The sequence below is a fragment of the Maylandia zebra genome, linkage group LG7 (assembly GCF_041146795.1).
Source record: "Maylandia zebra isolate NMK-2024a linkage group LG7, Mzebra_GT3a, whole genome shotgun sequence".
NCBI lineage: Eukaryota > Metazoa > Chordata > Actinopteri > Cichliformes > Cichlidae > Maylandia > Maylandia zebra.
The window spans coordinates 53511947-53531685 of NC_135173.1; the positions used below are offsets into that span (position 1 = coordinate 53511947).

The window sequence follows — 19739 nt, forward strand, 5'->3', positions numbered from 1 at the left end:
CCAAAGAGCTATTAGCTGAAAATGTGGCATTTTCCAGCATGGTGTGCACTGTGTCATTAAAAACTTGAGGAAGTACAAGACAAAAAGAAGTAAAAGAAGTAGCTAACCTTAAAAAAACAACAAACAAACAAAGCTCCAATTGATGCATCTGGTGTTAAGGAAAGGAAATGGAGAAAAGGCTGAAGTTGTGTGATTATTTGTGTTTCATATACCATTACTTCCATTTATATTTGAACATTTGAATAATACCCTGCATCGATTCTCAATTTGTCTAGCAAAATATAAAAAAAAATGAGGGGTGCCACAAGATTTTTGCACGGTACTGTATGTGACGAGCCTTTTCATTTTATAAACGAGAAACCCACAGGCTGGTCTTAACACAGAACAACAACTAACAAAGCAAGCACAGAGTGATGAACTTGAATTTAAAGATATAATTGTAGTGACACTCTTCCAATCTGTGCTTTTACACACACCAACTGGGGTCATGAGCAAGCGCTTCGGAGCACCGCTGGTTATTAGCAGCAGCGACAAAAGAACCGTGATGACTAAAGATGGCGGAGCTGCAGCATCAGCTGGCACTGGCAGCCTCTGCAACAGAAGGTCGGGGAAACATTGGCAGATGGCTGTGCTGCGAAACAGATCTGCCGTCTTAAGGCGAGTAAAAAGCGAGCCGTTTTTAAATTCATCCATTAGCCTCGTTGAAGACGGCGGCGTAAACAACTCAGAGTGCCAACCCCGGTGCCATTATGTGCGACAAATGGTGCCCTTTAATGAGCTCACAGGTGAATTCGCTCATAGGTGCTATAACAATAGCGCACACACGAGTCGTACATTAATATCAGGTCGTTATCACGGCCGCACGAACCCACACATCTCCAGTTCAAAGAGCAAAATGTGTTTATTTCGTTTGATAGTGTTATCAATACATGTCATTCATGTTATGTGCCAGTGTTTAATAACTCATACATCTACTTCACATCATGAATACAGTAAATAAGTTAGCCCTACAGTATGTGTAGCAGAAATCTCTTAAATATTTAGTTCAGTCTGTTTTCCACAAGCTGCCACACTGCACTTCTTTCATTGGTTTAGTAATTTTAGCATAAAAGAAAAAGACAAGCGACCTTCCAGCAGCAGCTGCCATGTTACTCTGGAATTATGAGGCATTCGGTTTTCTAACCAAATCTCATTTAAGAATCTGTGAAACATTTTCGCCATGCAATTATTTCTAGACATCTACGTCCAATGGCAGTTGTGTGGCTACATTGTAAAGAACATAATGGCTGGAGGTCTTGCGGCTGCCTGACTGGAATAGCTGCTTGAACTGAAAGAGGATAAGTGGCCGCGCAGCCCTTTTTCCCTTTGAATACTTATTCACTTAACTCGTCGCTAATGGGCTCGTGGAAGGCGCACAGCTGAGCCGCTCACTGTCAACAGGCTTTCGCCGCTAAGCTAAATGCAAATAAATACAGCGGTGACCACACACGCGCACACACACAAGTTCAAACAGTGAGCGCACAAATGCCCAGTCACGTCCATTTCTGTGCAAAAGTAATATAGCTGAAATATTTGCTGTGCAAATTCAAGAACATAATACACTGAGGATTCTCCCTTTTCCTTATTTTATGTGTGATGTGTGGAGCGTCTAATGTTATCCCTGAAAAGAAAGTTTGTTTTACCATAAGGGTTACCAGACAAATGTGAAAGGGAGGCATATAGCTGCCTTCTAGAATCAGTAAGTCAATTAAAAGCAGCCATTTCCTCCTCCTGACCGGATCGTGTTCTTCATATATGATCCTACCGGGAGGATGGGAGGAAATGCACCGACCTCCTTATATCTTCTTCCATTTCCATTCCAACAACCCCCTGCGGGCATCTTCCTCCTCTGAAGAAAAAGCAATCAGTAAGAGAACAGTGCTCCTGCGAGTCAGCCAGCAGGGCATCGGCTTGTCCTTCTCTGGGGCTGCAGAGGAGGGGTGGACACCTAACTCCTCTGCTCCTGTGGAGAATGTTGGATGACTAGTTCCCTCTCATCAGTTCTCCACATTTGCTCTGAGCGAGCGTGGCTTGAATCTTTGATGCCGGTAGTCCTGGCTGGCCGCCCTTCGGAGGGGAGCCGGAGAGCTGAGCTGAGGGTTGGCGAGGCACGGCGCCTGAGTTTTGACGGTTCGCGGCAGCGCCCTGCTGCAGCTCAGAGAGCGCCTCTCCTCGACGCCCGACTGAGGCCCGAGCTGAGACTCGCACAGCTCCAGCAGTGACACTACCTGCTCCCTCAGTGCCAGGGATTTGAACCTGCGAGCTGCCAAGTAGAAAAAGGCTTCGACGAACGCCTGCAAGCCCATCCCTGTGAAGCAGAAGGCCAGGTTCATTAAGTCAGTAATTTCATACTGCTACTAGGTGATAAACTAGCAATTCTAACACAAAGAAGAGCTTGACATTTCCCTAAAGAACCTTAGCAGCTTTATGAAGATCAAAGCATTTTTTTGTTCAGCAACTATGAAACCGCTGTGAGTTAGATTAGCTTAGCAAAAAGATGGGAAAGAACTGAGGAAAGCTAGTCTGGATTTGTCCAAAGGTAACAAAATCTACCTGTCACCACCTCTAAAGGGCCCTAATTACCTTGGCTGTTATGTAAAGACCTGCCAGCGAAGTGGAACACATGGGCAGATGAAGAAGCTTCTAATGATCCAAACTGTTCTGACAAAAAATATCAAGCTGGGTTGTTAACAAGGCGTTTGATTGCACATTAGAACAGAGAGCGGGGCTTTGACCGAGGTCTGTGCTTCTGTTTAAGCCAGATAGAATTATAATTTTACACAACTTTCACTTTTCACTTTTTCAGTCGAGACCTTCGGCCCACAGTTAATGAATGTTGAAATGTTTGCTGTCACAGTCACAGTTCTTTAAAAAAAAAATGGTTGACTCATTGTGTAATGTAACAGTCCTACAATGGTCTTATCGTTATGAAGGTTAGAGTATTCAGCGTTTGCTCCAATGACATTTTATAGTCATACAGGCCTGGAGACTGGTTGCCGACCCCCTAGCAACCACCAATCTCTAGGTAAAAGTGTATTCCCTGACCTGGTGAGTGTTTGCTGGAAGGTTGCTGGGAGGTGTTAGTGTGAGGCTGGTTGAAAAGGAATATAGGCTTGTAGTTGCTTTGCTCGCTGGCAGGTTGCCATGGTCGCCCTGGGTTTGTGTTAAAGACCCCAATGTGGTCTGCAAAGACTACTACTACTTGCCAAGCGGTAGCAAAGCTATGAAAAGTGGGAAATAAACTTGAAACAGAGATTGTTCGCCTTAAAAGTGAAACCTGCACCTTTTGAAAAGTGTTGACGCAACAAAGGGACAACTTTTACTTTGAAGGCACAGATTCTTCATTTCCAGTTTCTGCTGCACTTCTTTCAAGTTTCACTGCAGCTCAGAGAGAAAATGCTGAGGTTCTGCAGGCAAGTCAGCATCTTCCATGCAAACTATGGGCAACAGAGGCAATCTGCTAGCTACTATAGCACTCCCTTAGAGACCAATTTAACCTGGTGTAAACCCCTAGCAACCACCTGCTAACCAATCATGTAATACACATTTTAGCAACTGGAGGCTGCCAGGGGTCACCAGCCAGTGAGGCCTCACGCCTGAATTACGTTTCTACGGTGAATCTATGGCATAGCCTATGCAAGAGGATGACACCATTGCCACATTTATACTTCCACAGTTTTGTACTTGTAAGGATTTACAGTAAGTGTTGGGACATCTCTACGATCATTAACATTAACAGGGTGAACAAAGTGTATTAACAGTAATGCAATACAACGTCTGAATATCATTCTCTTAGATTTGAACGATATCATCTAAACCTTGAAAGTGGATATTTTACAGTAGTTTGTAGGTTGAGTAGAACAACTTATATATGTAATCATAACACATAAGAAATGTTTGTTGTACCCTTGAAGAGGCTGGCATCATTTTCTAAAGCATAACTCAGTTAAATGATTTAATGAGACGAGAGGCAAGTCCAACCTCCATCTCTGAAGACTCTCACTTGAATTTCAGGTTTTACAGATTTTTCTACTTTCTCTGTTCTCCACCTAGAAATCGAAGAGATCCATAGTGCAAGAAAACATTTAGATGTAATTTTTTTAATTTGTCGCATATCCCAAGTCTAACTGGAATAGATATATTTGTGAATTCTAAGTTTTATCCCAGTTCTTGGTCCCTTACAAGTCCTCCAGTGCACCCACACACACACAATAACAGACGCTGACTCCAGCCTTCCTGAATACGTATGAGCTTATTCTAAATTCAGTCCACAATCTCCTCCGTACAGGCCCCTCCATGCTCGTCCATGTGATCTCCATCCATCCGCTCCGCCTCGCAAACATTCCTCGGAAGGTGCAACGTCTGAATAATTCATGTCGGGTAGTCTTCTCCATTGTCACAGTGTGATCTTTGCTCATTTCAATTACAGTGTCAGAGGAAATCTGACAAAGAATGACAAGCAATTATCTCCAAGCACAGTATTTGCGCCGAGTCTCGAGGACACCCGTGCTCTCTGTCCTCCACATATTTTTTCCCTTTGTGATAATTTATTGTGCGTTTGTGAGTATGGCGTTACCTGCTTCTCTGGAGTCGGGCGTCGCGCCTGACCAGCGGCGTGTGATGTCTATGTAGAGGATGTCCACTGAAGCCATTGTGAAGTTGCTGCCACTTAGTTTACAAGTCCTGAAAAACATTACAGGAAATCTAAAATAAGCTCCATAATGCAATTCTTAGCTTACAAACACATCGTGTGGTTGCTCTGAAACCTGTAGAAAGCATTCAACATTCATGCTTCCTTTAAATAAATGAAGGGAGATTCAAAGACCACAACCACTGAATGTTAGATTCCAGCCTTGCTCCTTAGATATGGAAAAATATTGATCTCAAATTTATTTATATATATATATTTATATTATGTAAAGCATATCATCGAAATTCCAGATTTGCAGTTTTATGTTGAGAAGCATGAATTGTGCAAGATTTACCCTAAAGCAGTTTTCCACAGCACGGTGAACCCCCTTTGGCATCTTTCCTCCTGCATGACTCGCCTCTCTGGGATTCTCTCTTCATGTCACTTATTAACCTCTTTAGTTGGGAGATGTTCCACCAGGTTCTTTTGTTAGCACCACACAACTCTTCAGTCATTTGTTGCCCACGTTCCAACACTGCTGAATCACTGTATGTGACTTTATTTACATACAGCTTACATGGGCAGTTATGTATAAAGAAACACATGTACTTTTATAACAATAAGCACTGAGTGTGTTAACCTTCAGCAGCTCATTCTCTAGACAATCCTTTCTTTAAAGACAGAACAAATTTTGGGGTCAACTTAACCACAAGGCAGATATGTAATGTAAAAGCGAGGTCAGAGGTCAAATGTAAAAAGGTATTTAGATTGTGATATCAGAATCCCCATATACCCGTATCACTTCCTGTGTATTACCAATGCAAACAGAGGCAGCAGGACTGTAAGCATAGTTTTAAAGATGAAAGAGATTTTTGAAACTTTGCCTTATTTGACCTTAAAGAGGTCAGAAGTCCAAAGAAACATGATATTTAGATTCAACCATCCATCATTCCCTACATGCCTATATGCTGTCAATGCAAACAATGGCAGTGAGAAACAGTTTTAAATAGCTCTATATAGCATTATTATCACTCTGACCTTCAGATCGATCACTCTATTGATTTTGAAGGAGAGGTCAGAGGTTAAATGTCACATATTAATTTAAATCTTTATTCTGTACTTTATATAGCTTGACAATACACACCACGCTTGTAAGAATCATAAGTTATAAGGCCTTGTGTCAATTTTCTACCAATAAATCATTAAGTTGACTTTGAAGACGTTGGTGGATTTAAGACACATTTTAATGGATTGTAAGAGGTGCCCGCTGTACACCCCTACAAAGCTTCATGAGGATCAGAAAGAATGGCACACAATCAAACACCGCCAAAAACATAACCTCCTTGGTGGTAGTAATAAATAATAGTACCTACCTGATGAAGGTCCGAAAGGCAGTGGGGCCAAGGCGCATGTTGCCCTTCACACCAAGGAAGCGTATGAAGAGAGCTGCGATTCGCTCCACTAGCCGCAGGTAGTTGAACTGCTTGGAGTACTTTGGGTAGACCTGCTTCAGACACAGCGAAGGCAAAGTTCCCGTTTCATCTTGGCTCTTCTCTTGTGTTTCTTCTTCCATGGGAATCTCTTCTCCTTGTTCAAACCCACCGGCCCTCTGTTGGGGACTGTTGGTGTAGAGTAACAGGAAAAAAACAAAGAAAAGCAAAACAGCTTTAATTTAAATTAATGAACGGATTCATTTTCAAGCTTGGTGAACATTAAACCAACAAGGTGCAGATACAAGAAAGAGATTCAAAACGAAAAGGTTGATTTCATATTGACGAAAAAGTTGATACTTGTCACTAAATTTGGAAAAGCAAATAAGTTAAATGGTCCAGACAGGATTGGTCGTTTGATAGAAGCAACATGAGACTCATCCTCCACCGGGCTATACACTGTTCTCTATTACTCAGTAAAAACATCAACTCAATTTCAACCTTAGGTGATGGACGAGCTGTGCTTTTAGAAGTTCATTTATGATGCTTTGAATTAAGCAGACCAACATAAAAGCACTCATACCAGTTTACTTAAAGTGACCAAAAGAAGTCTGTGAACCTTTGATTCAGTCCATCGACCTCCTGTTACACAAAAGCTGGATCAGAAAACAGTGTACTGAAGTGCTTCCATGCAAGCAATGCAGTACCACCTTGTTATCAACATACAGACTAAAAACAGCCTGAATAGCCTGCATGTTGCTTTATAACACCGGTAATTAAGCTGCAATTCAATTTTATTTATACAGCGCCAAACCAAAACAACAGTCACCTCGAAGGTCTGTATATTGGAAGGTAAAGACTCTACAGAGAAAACACCAGCAATCAAACCACCCACAATGAACAAGCAGTTGGTGACAGTGGGAAGGAAAAACTCTTAACAGGAAGAAACCTCTGGCAGAAGCAGGCTCAGGGAGGAGCTGCCATCTCATTAGGGGTGAGGGGGGGAGACAGGAAAAAGACACACTGTGGAAAAATGGTCCATTAATGGTCAAAACTTTAAAAGAGCAGAATCCTGAACATGAGTTTTTTCCACTGCTAATGCACGTTCAAGGTGCCCAATATTTTATCAGATGAAAACAAAGCTGCCTTTTTTCAGAAAACAAGTGACACCAAGACTAATCCGTCTACTTTAAAATCTCACATCCTTCTGCTTGTCAGACGAAACAATGAATATATGAATATTAGATAAATGGAAAACTGTGATGGATAATAGTACTATTTTTTTAATTCTCTGTTATAAAGATAATCCTTAGGGAGAGAAAAAAAGTCAGCTATGCTTAGTTACCATGCTGCAAATTCAAAATCCGTCATGTCATGTTTTCTCCATTTTACTGTCACTCTGTCCCTTCTACCAGCTATCCCACTGTAATATTCCTGAGGGACAGGATGCCTTTTACAGGGAATTAACGTAAACTGCAAGGATTGTGCGTTTCTGTCCTTGGGAGCTTTTTTGGGTGTGTACACACTGTGCTTGATTGACAACTTCCCTCCTCTCACCTGGCAGGTCAGAACAAATTATACCTTCATCATTCCTTTTTGGAACATGAAGTGCTGCGACCTTAAAACACCCCTATAAAAGAAACTTAACTAAAAGCCAGAATAAGTAAAGAACACCTGTGCGAGTTTGCAGCAGGGGCTAAAAGCACAACTGCAATCGTGCACATGTGCCTCAAGAAACGCATACAACAAAAGGCAACACTCAAGGGGATAAGAACACCGCCGACTTTTTATGAGGCCGCTTCGTTCTCCATGAATTAGTAAGCAGTGTGAATGGCACTGAGCGAGCGCTGCTGAATGTTTAATAGAATCAATCATCCCTCGAAGCCAGGACGCCACCCACATCTATTTAGACAGGACAGGCTCTGCTAAAAACGGACACGTCTTCAACAGAAGCTGACAAGCAGACAGACAGTGAGGCGAATGTCTACAAACATTCCTGCAGAGGGAGAGAAAAGCTGATGGGTGGTGAAGGAGAAAAGGTGAAGAATGGGAGGTTTTTAAAAAAAGACACACAGAAGGCAAAGCGTATGTACCCAATTTGTTGTCATTAACTGACAATGGGAACCTTTTTTATCTTGATGTGTGTGTGTGTGTGTGTGTGTGTGTGTGTGTGTGTGTGTGTGTGTCCGAGGTGTTCCCAGTAGGAAAGCTGGAGAAAAAGCCTCAACTTTAAACACAATTCACTTCCCTCAATCTTTCTTTCCTTTTATGCAGATGATGCTTTTCTAATAATGTGCCTCGCCCGCTATTTTAGGTATGGCCACAGATCTCACTTTTTTTTTTTTTTTTGTTCTCGCTGCACTCACCTTTCATAATGGCTCATAAATCACTCTCAGAGACATCATACATAGGATTAATGAGCTGGGGGAGAGAAGTGCATGTCTGAGAGTCACTGATAGCATCACCCAGTTCTTCTTAGAATTCCTCATTTATCTCCTCGCCCTTCTCTCCAAAGTGCCATTTACCCCCCCTCCTCCCTCCACCATATTTGCTTTATCTCTCTTCTATAAGCCTGCCTCGATCATTTAAACAGCAACACAGCTTTTGGGGTATTTTTTTAACTCAGCTGCTGCTCTTTAGCGCGTGTGCCTGGTCAGCTCCCCCCGTCATTTCACTTCATTTTAAACCAGTAAAATTCATACTTGGCTGAATTCAGTCTGAACTCTGTGTTCTGACTGACTGGATCTCATCCATCCCACTGCAGACCAGCTGTCAGCAAACACAATGCACGTATTTTCTTATTGGCAGACCATCTGTGCAGTAAACAGATTACTTAACCTGCCATAACAATGTTTGTGCTCCAGAAAGACTGCTTGTTAATAAATCTCAAATTCTGCAGAATTTTAGAAAAAGAGAAAGAGAGCGAGTTCCCTCTGTTAAAACACCAAATCTGTATGAAGCAGAAAGGATTTCTCTAACAAACCTATAATCCACTAGATCCCTGAGATTTTTAATTTTGAGTAACTGTGACTTCAAAAACTACAAAATACCAGCCAAACCATGATTAATTCCTAGTTCTTAATGTCCATAAGTATATTACTCCTAATGCCGCTTTAGACTTTTTATCCAGCATCATAAATAACAGTTTAACTGGGTTCTGGCAAAAGCACTGGAATAAGTATTATCGGATACTGGAGCACCTGCATAGTCAGTGTACAGTCATAGATCAGATTTGACCCGTTCAATGCATTTTACTTTAGCAGGACTTTCTCCTGTTACACTGACTAACTGTTTAGTTCCACATCTGTCCACTCGAGTAGCTCGAGACACCAACCGTCTGCCACCTACAATCCACATCTTGCGTCAGTTGATCTCAATAGGTCACATGATAGGGTGAGACAAGGTCACAGCAGTTTCAACCGAAACCTCTGCAGATAATGACCCACACCCTTTGTCACAGCTTGGTTCATGATCAATAGTGAGTCAACGTCTGCCTTAAGGGACAACTTCCACTAGGGCTTAAATACGTGGGACTTTCCACCATTTGGTCTTAGAAGCGTCTCGGATGAGAGCTGAAACATCTTCAAGAAATGTAAAGAAGTTCAGTCGCTTTTCTTTCCAAGCTTCTTAGACTACCATGACCTGGATGACTGAGAACCTACACAGACATACTGCCATTTAATGTGTTTGTTTAGTTTGTTTAAATCACAGCAATCGCACTGTGTGGAGCTGAATGATTAAAGAGTTCCGTTTTTGCAGCTGTGTTGTTGGCTGATGATTACATTTTTCGGCGCTGAGCCAATCTAACGGCTAATTTAATAAACATTAGCAATGGCTAGTTGGGACATGCTTACCATTACTCTCTTCAACCACAAGACTTTGTCACCATTTGCACAGCTGACAGAACAATTCCCTGTAATCACAACGTAACTTAAAGATACTCTGAATCTTCTTGCTTCCTTTTAATTATGCACCATGGTTGGATAACTGCTGTTAAAATAATCACGTGCTTAAATAAAATATCAGGATCATTTTATTACGTTTTCTTTGGTGCTGATTTGAGATATCTTTTCTGAGATGTACTTAATAATTTACTTACAACTTTGTTACTGGTACCCAGCTGCATGCACATACTATTATGTGAAGTTCTAAGGGTTCTGAGCCAATATAAAACAAGCAATAATGTGCAAAAGTCTTGACCCACCCCTCTCTTTTCTTTGCTAGGAAAATGGGAAGTATGTGCAGCACTTTACTGAAGTGGAAATACAGCATATAAGGCAAAAACAGCACAATTCTAACAATATTAATCAATATTTGGTATGACCACCTTTACTCTTGAGCACAGGCCAAACTCTCTTAGGCAAATTTTCTTCTCTTTTCTTTTAGTCTTCAGGAATATCCCACACTGCTACAATAGTGCTCCATTTCATTATTTTTGTATCCAGGTATGCTTTTACTGCACTCACAGTATATTTGGGATCATTGCTGCAATAAGGGATGAAGTGGATTCATAACTCCATTAGATCTGTTGCCACTGATTTTCAGTCCAGTTCTCATCTAATTTGGCGTAACCTCAGCCAAGGACATGACTTTCAGATACTGCTCATCTTCTGCAGATAGTCTTTTATTCCCCCAACTTCTTTTGTCCTTCACTTTTCCAGTTTCCTCAAATTCTTTAAGGACACACTGAACACCATGCTGAGATATGCCGCATTATTAGCTGATAGCTCTTTGGAAATCACCTTGTTGGTGCTTTTTATACTTAAATGTTTCATAAATTAGTGTTCAGTGACCTAACAAAAAAAAGAGATAGAGTAAAAAAAGCATTCCTTCGGAGCTGGTCAGGTACAAAGACTCGACTGAAAATGAGTGATGAAGCAGCCAAAGTCCAAAGAAAAACTTTGCAAGATCTTCAAAAAGCCTGGAGAACTATTGCTCAAGAGTACTCTAAAAATAACAAAAATAGAGCAATGCATGGGAATCTAAGATTAAATTTAAAATAGGCAAATCACATTAACATGTTAGTGGTCATGACTTTAGTAGTTATGTGGGCAATGTGCCTAACCAGATCTTTTTAACGTGCACAACAAAGCAGAATTTCCGATAAAGAAAATAATCTGAGGAGGAGAGTAAAGAAAAAAAGGTGATGGAAGGATGGGCAAAGTGAGAAAAAATGGAAGAAATTGAGATGGTGGCCGAACAGAAGCTGTAAATCCTATTGTCATAAAAGAAAAACAGACTGAGGGTGAGAAAACAAAAAAAAAATAAAAACCTAATGTAGGAGGAGATTTATTGTCAGGCACCACACAGGGCCAGTCAGCCAGAGAGAGATTGAGCCACCAGACTTGTACAGTAATGTGTGAATTTCCACCACGGCTCAGCTGAATTTAATTTTTCCATTTAACAAGCTTAGGGAGAGCTGTTGAGCAGTGCAGAGCAGGACTCCGAGGAGGGATGGGAAGAGTGAGATATCATGTCCTTAAAAAGTGAACATGCAGACAAGAATGCAAGGACTTCAGGCTTTGCATGCGTCTGTATGTGTGTGTGTGTGTGTGTGTGTGTGTGTGTGTGTGTGTGTGTCCGTCCGAGGTGTTCCCAGTAGGAATGCTGGAGAAAAAGCCTCAACTTTAAACACAATTAACTTCAGGCAAGTCTATATATTTACACTGTGGGTTTCTTGTGGCCTGGATCCATTAGACGCAGAGTGTCCCTGATCACGCCCACTTTGACCTCTTCATCCACCGGACTGGGAACATATTCAAAAACTCCGGGTGCCACCTAAAAAATGCAAGTACTGCTTACAGCAAAAAGAAATAAGAGGCTTTAAAATATGATGATGTTGCTGCTGACATTTAACTCTTACCTCCTGCTCATGCTCGATTCTCATACTAGGGTTGGAGTTGACTTCTAACAGTACGGGCTTTAGGTTCTTCATGAGCAAGATGTCAAAGCCTAATATCTGAAACACACCCACAGAATGTCAGCAACATACTTTCTATACCGTATATATTTAAAATTCTCAAATATATACAAATAATGAGGATTGATGAAAAGGTCATTAAGGCTTAAGAAAATATCTACGTGTGATCAATATAAAGTGGATCTTATCTGATTATTTTATTTATTGTATAATTACTTGGAAGCACGTGGGTCCTGGTTTGCCGGGTGGTATGTCAGCCTGGTAGTAGACTCTAAGTTCAGGCACCACGGCGATGACAGTCTTGATGACAAGGGCGATGATGTCCGACCACACCCTCTTGATGTCGACACCTTTAGCTGCTAATCTGTACAGCACGCTGGAGAGAGTGCGCTTGCTGCCGGTGCTCTGGCTGTCTGAGTGCACGAAGTTGCCGCTGTGGACGTTGAGCGAGTAGTTTGTCAGGTGCATGAAGACGTGGCTAAGATTCTTCTGACTTGGCTCCTTCACAGAAACACACAAAAAGACGAAACGAAGAAAAACAAAAAGAAAAGAACAAAATTTGTTACCTTTAAGGTCACGGCTTCACAGCACAGTTTGCTGACACCATCGTGGCTACCTGATACAGCTCGGTGCAAAAACGTGTCAGTCCCTCTTTGGCAATGTAGATCTCCAACGGCTCCAAGGACTTTATAAGAACGTAGAGCCGGATATCGAACTTAAGTTTGTCAATAAGTAACGGCTTTTGGATGTACTCCTGGACTACGCCCTGTTTGGCCTGCGAACCCGTCATGAGCTTGAGGTCACTAGGGTCACGGATGAGGTAGATACCGTCCCCCTGAGAGCCCCCATCTGGTTTGACAATGAAAGTGGGATTCACTGTAGCATCCTTCTCTTTCACCATGTGAATCTGCAGCAGAGGGAAAAGGTACACCAGTGAGTGTGAGTCAAGGAAGTTTAAACATGTTTCTATTGTTGATGCTGTATCAAAACAGCCTGTTGAAAGACCACACGAACTGGGAACGTAACAACTTGTTATGAAACACATAGAACCTGTAGAAAACGGTTATTGTTCACCGTCTCAGCAGCAGTAGCAACAGATAGGTGGAGAAAAGTTGTAAATTATTCAGGTGTTTCTTTTTGTGAAATATACACTGCTCACAAATTTTAGAAAAAATATTTGTCTTTTCTATACTGATATGGACTGGTTAATGAGTCGGGAATGAAAGGATTGCACATTGTTTCTTCATCCTCTAAGAACTGCCTACATAATCTCACCACACTGCCGTGCACCAGCAGGAACCCGGGATCCAGTGCACCAACCTTACAATGGGCCAAAAGATTTCATTCCTGTCCCTGGTAGAGGTCTGTGAGTTCCACCATGGATATGCCTCCCCAGACCATCACTGTCCCACCACCAAACATGCTGTTACAGGCAGCATCACGTTCTCTATCGCTTCAACAGACCCTTTCGCGTCTGTCAGATGGGCTCAGGGGGAACCTACACTCATCTGTGAAAAGTACAGGGCACCAGTGTTGGACCTGCCAATTCTGGTACTCTATGCAAATACCAATCGGGCTCCATGATGTTGGGCTATGGCACTATAGGACATCGGGCCCTCAGGCCACCTTCATGAAGTCTGTTTCTGATTGACTGTTCAAAGACATTCACACCAATGGTCTGCTGGAGGTCATTTGTTCTTCCTGGCATAAAGGAGCAGATACCCGTCCTGCTCATGGGTTAAGGACCTTCTACGACCATGTCCAGCTTCCTGGAAACCCTTGAGGCAATGGTACGTATTGCTAGGATGTGCCATCCTCTGTGGGGTTCATGTTACCAGTAGTGATACTGGCCCTGGCCAAATGCAAAATTCATGGAAAAAACATAAAACACAGTCAGAAAAGATGAAGAGGGGGAAAATATCAGTGGCCTCCACTGTCTCATTGTTGCCCCTCTAGTGCATCTGTTGTTAATTTCATTAGCACCAAAGCAGCTCAAACTGATTAATAACCCCCCTCTGCTACTTAAATGACCAGATCAATACTCCACAAGTTTAACTGACCTGATGCTATACTCTGATTAAACAGTGTTCCCTTAATTTTCTATAAGCAGTGCAGTTAAATAAATTCATTATCTTAACTTGCAGCTGCACAGGAAGTAGCAATCAAAGATTTGGTTAATCTGAGGTTTACAAACAACTCACATTTCACTCGCTGGGCCCACGTCCTCATTTTAGGTTTGACACCGTTTTAGTAGATAAAGGTGGATGGCTTAAACATGAATTGAGCTGTGGTTTGGGGAAGGCCTCGAAGGGGACTGGCGGCGGCTCCTGGGCCTGGCAGATCCCCGTGTACCAAATAGAAGTGAAGAAGTGGAAGAAGTGAAAAGGGGAGGGAAGGTGGGGCATGTAAACAAGAACGAACACCTTGTAGAACTGGGGGATCATATATAGATAAAAACCGGAAGGAACGTGTTTGGAGGCGTGGTCCCACTCGTGAAATTCAGATACTTTATCTCCATTTACCTGCATTACCGATCCTTTCACCTCTACCTAAAAGATGAATATTCAGTCTTTCAGTGAATTATTATTTGTCTTCACTATACATTTGTCTTCAGCCTGATTTGTTTTATAATACTGAGTCATGGCCTAAAGGTTTTACAATAAGATAAAAAGCAATATTCTGGTGCCCTCTGCTGGACATAACATACAGTTGCAATCAAATCTCAATTAGAAGAACTGACCACGTATTCATCTGAATACATCATCAATCTATTTTAATATTTTGGAAGAAAATACAACTTTTTTGTAATTAGATATTCCTGTAAATCTTAATATTGCATAAACAGTATATGCAGATAATAAAACACACATTTTTATTTACAAAACCAATAAAAATATGAGTAGACTACATAAGATCAGCATCTGTGTTCATCATTTGGACTAACTTGGAGAACTTGAAAGAAACACTGAGTCATCCATGAGTGAACCAATCATCTATATTTGTATTTTAAAGCCATTCCCAAAAGGTAAATAAGACTCATTTCAATAAATTTATTGAGGTCATTGCTGCTGTGTTTGGACTCACTTTGTAGGACACCTGGTGCACTAAAATTAATACAGCTACTGCTACACTTATCACTGGTATGCTTCTACAAGGCCTGCTGTGGTCTGCCTTTGCAGCTGACTCAACCTACCCATTTAACAATTTGACTTGCTCTCATTTTGACCAACATCTAGTTTTGGTTTATGGTAATAACAGCTCATCTGTCTCTTTTAGCTTTATTATTAACACAAGCAAACTAAATTGCCCCCTTGCTTCTTATTTCAAACAAGACACTATTATTGCTGCTTCCCCACATGAGAAGAGGTTTCTGGACTCAATTTACCAGATTAAAGTATAAACATTATATCTTGGAAGAACTCCAATTTCCATTTCTCACCTTTTGTCATCATATTCACATGACTTTAGCTCACTGAAATAAGCTAGCCACACATAGCTTCCATGTTTCCCCATCAATAGTTACACAGAAAAACAGTTAAAGACGCTTAACAAGGGTTTTCATATCCAGTGTCATCATTTTTATTTGTGTCAATTTTCTTTAATTTATTTTGAACGTACCTGTGTGGTAAACTGTTGGTACTCCTCAGGCAGGATCCAGGAACGGGGATAGAAGTCGTATTCTTCTGGGAACAACTCCTGCATAGTCCGAACTGCTCTGCTGAGGTTGATCTTTCGCAGCATTTCGATCATTCCTGCACGGACAGTTTTACATAAGAAACTGAATACACGATTGGCACGATTTACATTCACTGGTCACTTTGTTAGGTGCACCTCCTCAACTGCTCATTAACACCAATATCTAACTAGCCAATCGCATGGGAGCAAATCAGTGCATTCAGTTATATAGACAGCCAGGTAAAGAAAGGTGATTTTAATCATTTTCCAACACAGTTTTGAGCTGATCGGAAGGCAATGAACTCAAATCACTAGTTACAACCAAGGTATGCAGAAGAACATCCCTGTACGCACTAAATGCAGCAGAAGACCACAACATGTGGCATTTGTGTAAGCTAAGAACACGAAACTGAAGCTAAAATTGCGTTCAACAAAATTGGACAACAGTAGGTTGAAAAAACGTCGCCTGGTCTGATGAGTCAAAGACATCCACCCCAGTGACCTGCTGGAGGTCAGAATTTGGTGTAAACACCATGAAAACACGTATCAATCCTGGTTCATATCAAGTTCAAGCTGTTGCTGGTGGTGTAATGGTGTGGGGAATATTTTCTTAGCACTCTTTGGGCACCACAGCCTACCTGAGTATTCTCGCTGACCATGTCCAGCCTGTTATTACCACCATTTACCCACCTTCTGGTGCCTGCTTCCAGCAGGATAAAGCTTCATGTCATAAACCTCAAATATCCTCAAACTGGTTTCTTGAACGAGAAAATGAGTTCAGTGTACTCAAACAGCAATGTGGACCAATCTCTCTGAGGAGTATTTCCAGCACGTTGTTGACAGTGAGTGTAAACTGTTCAGTAAATGTAGCCAGTTTCACAATAAGCAGAATGATTGCAGAGAAGGACTATTAACCATTTTAACAACCCTTGTTGGCTCAGAATAAAGTGCCTGGGGTAATGTAGGACAACACTATAACCTGGTTATGATAACAGAATCCTGAATCCATACTGCAATAAATAATATGCGATTTGCTGCAGGTGGTAGCAAGATAAGAAGAGGTGAGAGGAAGAATCTGTGAAATACCTGGGAACTTGTTGACCTGCCCTGAGACGATATTTTCATTGTCATGAAAGGAAACGCCGTGCCAGTAGATATCACAGGCTGTTCGCCTTCCTAAAGGAAACTGAGGGGGGGAAAAGCAAGAAAGAACAGTGAAAGGGAGACATAGCAGAGGGCTGAAAACATACAGAATGATGAGAACAGTTCATTAAGGAACTCGTGTTTGCAAACAAGAACAAAGGCTAATCTACTCAGGACATTAGGAAGGTGTTTTGTCCTCGCAGTGAACCGAGAAAACGGGGCTAATCTTGCCCAAAGATGGCAGGTAAGTGCGTGTTATGTTGTGAAGAGCTGGGAAAGAGGAGGAGAAGTGATACTATAAAGAGGATTTACACAGCGAGGAAATCCTGCTGGCACAGGGTAAAGGACAGTTTAGTCCTTTACACCTCATCTGCTCACTCTCACGCACACACTCCAAACCACACAGAAGCCACCCAGCAGAGGTGTGGGGAATCCATCCAGATATTAATAATAGTAGATAGTAGCAGTATTAGTACACACCAGTGCTGGTATTGGTATTGGATTGACGCTAACATGATAGATTGATACTTTGTTTGTATCCTCAGTATGTAGCCCACTGAATTGTGTTACATAAATAGTTTTTTTGGAAATGAAAAAATACACCTCAAACATGCACTATGAAAAATGTCTAAAACCTTTTGTATTGACTTGACAAAAGCCAACTTTATAAGTTAAAAGTATCGGTATTGACAGTGGTATCAGCAATACTGGCCATGTATTTATTTTTATATAAAATCTGCAGTATCGCACAGCACTACCTAAAAAAGCTACATAAAAGCAATATAAACAAACAATCAGTCTGAGAATGAATTATGTGCACAATCTTTAGTTTTTCAGCCCTTAAACTCTCAGCTTTTTATACTTGTGATACAACTTTAGTTAATAGGAGAGTTATTCTCTCACCACTATTAAATGTGAATTAAAAAAATAAAGCTGTACAAAAACTGTAGATAAACTTAAAATCTTAGAATTATCCAAAAGTCATCTGCCATATTATCCATGTAGACAACAGCACGACTCAACACTGAATTTGCTCTCCACTGTCTGCGTCCTACATTCAGGAACGCTCAAATAAATAGTTTATTGTAAAGATTCCTCACAGCTGTTAAATCAAACACACATTTTAGAGCTGGCAAGTTCAAAGTATTGTAACGATGGTTAAGTGTTATTGTACATGTTGGTTATCTTTGCACACTGTTGTTGTTCCTTTAAGATTCATGTTTGGTTGTGCTGCAGGAAGTAGGGAGGGTGGTGTGGAGGAAGGGGTGGGGGGACCTGGGTTCTGTGTTGTGTGGGTGCCAGGCTGAAGAGAGGTGTAGCACGAGGGCGCTCTCCCCTGAGTTAGCAACCCGCTTGCTTATGTGCCGAATAAACGGACAAACTGAGACCCAACCGTCTGGTTCTTGTGAACGTTACATTGGTGTCAGAAGTGAAGAAAGAAAAAAGAACCCCAGAACGCCCGACACCCTGTTGCTGGCGACGCTTGCCATTACGAGACGAGGATGTTGCCGGGCAGGATTAAGAAGGAGACGGAGGAGAGGGAGGTTTGTCCGCGCTCGCCCGCCCATGGAGTGAGGGAAACGGCGCTGCGGCTGTCTGCCGAGGCTGGATTTTCTCTAGGTTTGACTAGGCTCGGGAACTGTTCGCACAGCGGCCGCGATTCCGGCGGGAAGGAGTCGACCTCGCTTGGCGCGCCGTCACGTGATGTAAACAAACATGGCGGCGCCCAGCAAGCTGCAGCGCATATAAAAACGCCTAAGTTCAGCGGCAAGACGCCATGGGAAGTCATCGCACAGTTCGAGCTGTTAGCTGTTGCAGCTGGCTGGTCTGAGGAACATAAAGCTCTCCAGTTGGCTTTGTGCCTGTGTGAGGATGCAGCTGCATGCCTGCTGCTGCTAACCGAGGAGCAGAGGGGAGATTATAATGCTCTGGTCGGAGCACTTCAGAGGCGCTTCGGGCAGTATAACCAACCAGTGCTGCTGAGGTCGGAGTTCCACAACAGACGCAGATTGCCAGGTGAGCCCCTCCGCATTTTGGCCCATGAAGTCGAGTGCCTTTGCCGGAGGGCGTATGACAGCATGCCACCATCAGTGCAGGTGGAGTTAGCTCGGGACCAGTTCCTGCAGGCCCTGAGCCCTAAAGAGCTCCGTATGCAAACTCAGCTTGCTCGGCCGGCCACACTCAGTGCAGCCCTGGAGCTAGCGTTGGAGAGGGAGATGCTTGCGGGATCCTCTGGGGGCGCTGATGACGCACACGTGGTGAGGGCTGTGTCAGCACCTGTGGAACAGACGGAGACGCCAGCGGGCCTGTGCAGTTTGGTGCAGGCGGCTTCGCTGCAGTCGCCTTCCCCTCGGGCTGGCCCACACCGCCGACCGCAGAGCTGCTGGGGATGTGGACAAGTCGGACACCTCATCAGGCAGTGCCCCAAGCTTGCAGCGGTTCAGGGAAACGCCCATGGGCCCGTGTAGGCGGGAGTACACGGGCCTGGGAGAACGACATCCCCACTCCACCGCCACCCCCACCTGGTGCGGCCATCGCTGTGGGCTGGACCCAGGTTGGCGGCTTTTGCCATGTTCCAGTGACGATTGCGGGGGTGTCCTGTACGGCCCTGCTGGACACGGGGTCCAATGCAACGCTGGTCCGACCCGATGTTGTCCCACCCGGAGCTGCTGTGCAACCGACTAATGTGCAACTTAAGACTGTGACCGGTGATCTGGCCCCAATGAGAGGGAGGGGAGTGTTCCAGTTCAAGGTGGGGGACCTCGGTGTGTCTTATGCTGCCTGGGTGGCTGACGTGCAGGACGCCTGCATCCTTGGGCTGGATTTTTTACGAGCCATTGGTGGTGTACTGGACTTAGGCAAAGGCTTCCTCGCACTCCCTGATGGGAAGAAGGTGCCGCTT

At 42.9% G+C, this 19739-nt stretch overlaps 1 protein-coding gene across 3 annotated transcripts in view; it reads right to left on the reverse strand.

The window, feature by feature from the left end:
- Positions 1 to 882: 882 nt before the first annotated feature.
- ttll11 (tubulin tyrosine ligase-like family, member 11) overlaps positions 883 to 19739 on the reverse strand; it is a 28573-nt gene continuing 9716 nt past the window's right edge. For 2 of the 3 annotated variants that reach the window (XM_004549837.6, XM_076886667.1), the window contains exons 2-10: positions 16781 to 16880; positions 15638 to 15771; positions 12636 to 12926; positions 12236 to 12520; positions 11963 to 12058; positions 11765 to 11877; positions 6043 to 6288; positions 4616 to 4722; positions 883 to 2347 (exon numbers count right to left, since the gene is read on the reverse strand). In XM_004549837.6, the coding sequence (XP_004549894.3) occupies positions 2037 to 2347; positions 4616 to 4722; positions 6043 to 6288; positions 11765 to 11877; positions 11963 to 12058; positions 12236 to 12520; positions 12636 to 12926; positions 15638 to 15771; positions 16781 to 16880 (1683 nt within the window). In that variant the 3' untranslated portion in view covers positions 883 to 2036. Of the gene's footprint in view, positions 2348 to 4615; positions 4723 to 5024; positions 5205 to 6042; positions 6289 to 11764; positions 11878 to 11962; positions 12059 to 12235; positions 12521 to 12635; positions 12927 to 15637; positions 15772 to 16780; positions 16881 to 19739 lie in introns of those variants that run through there. The other variant, XR_191150.4, reaches the window with a different exon arrangement.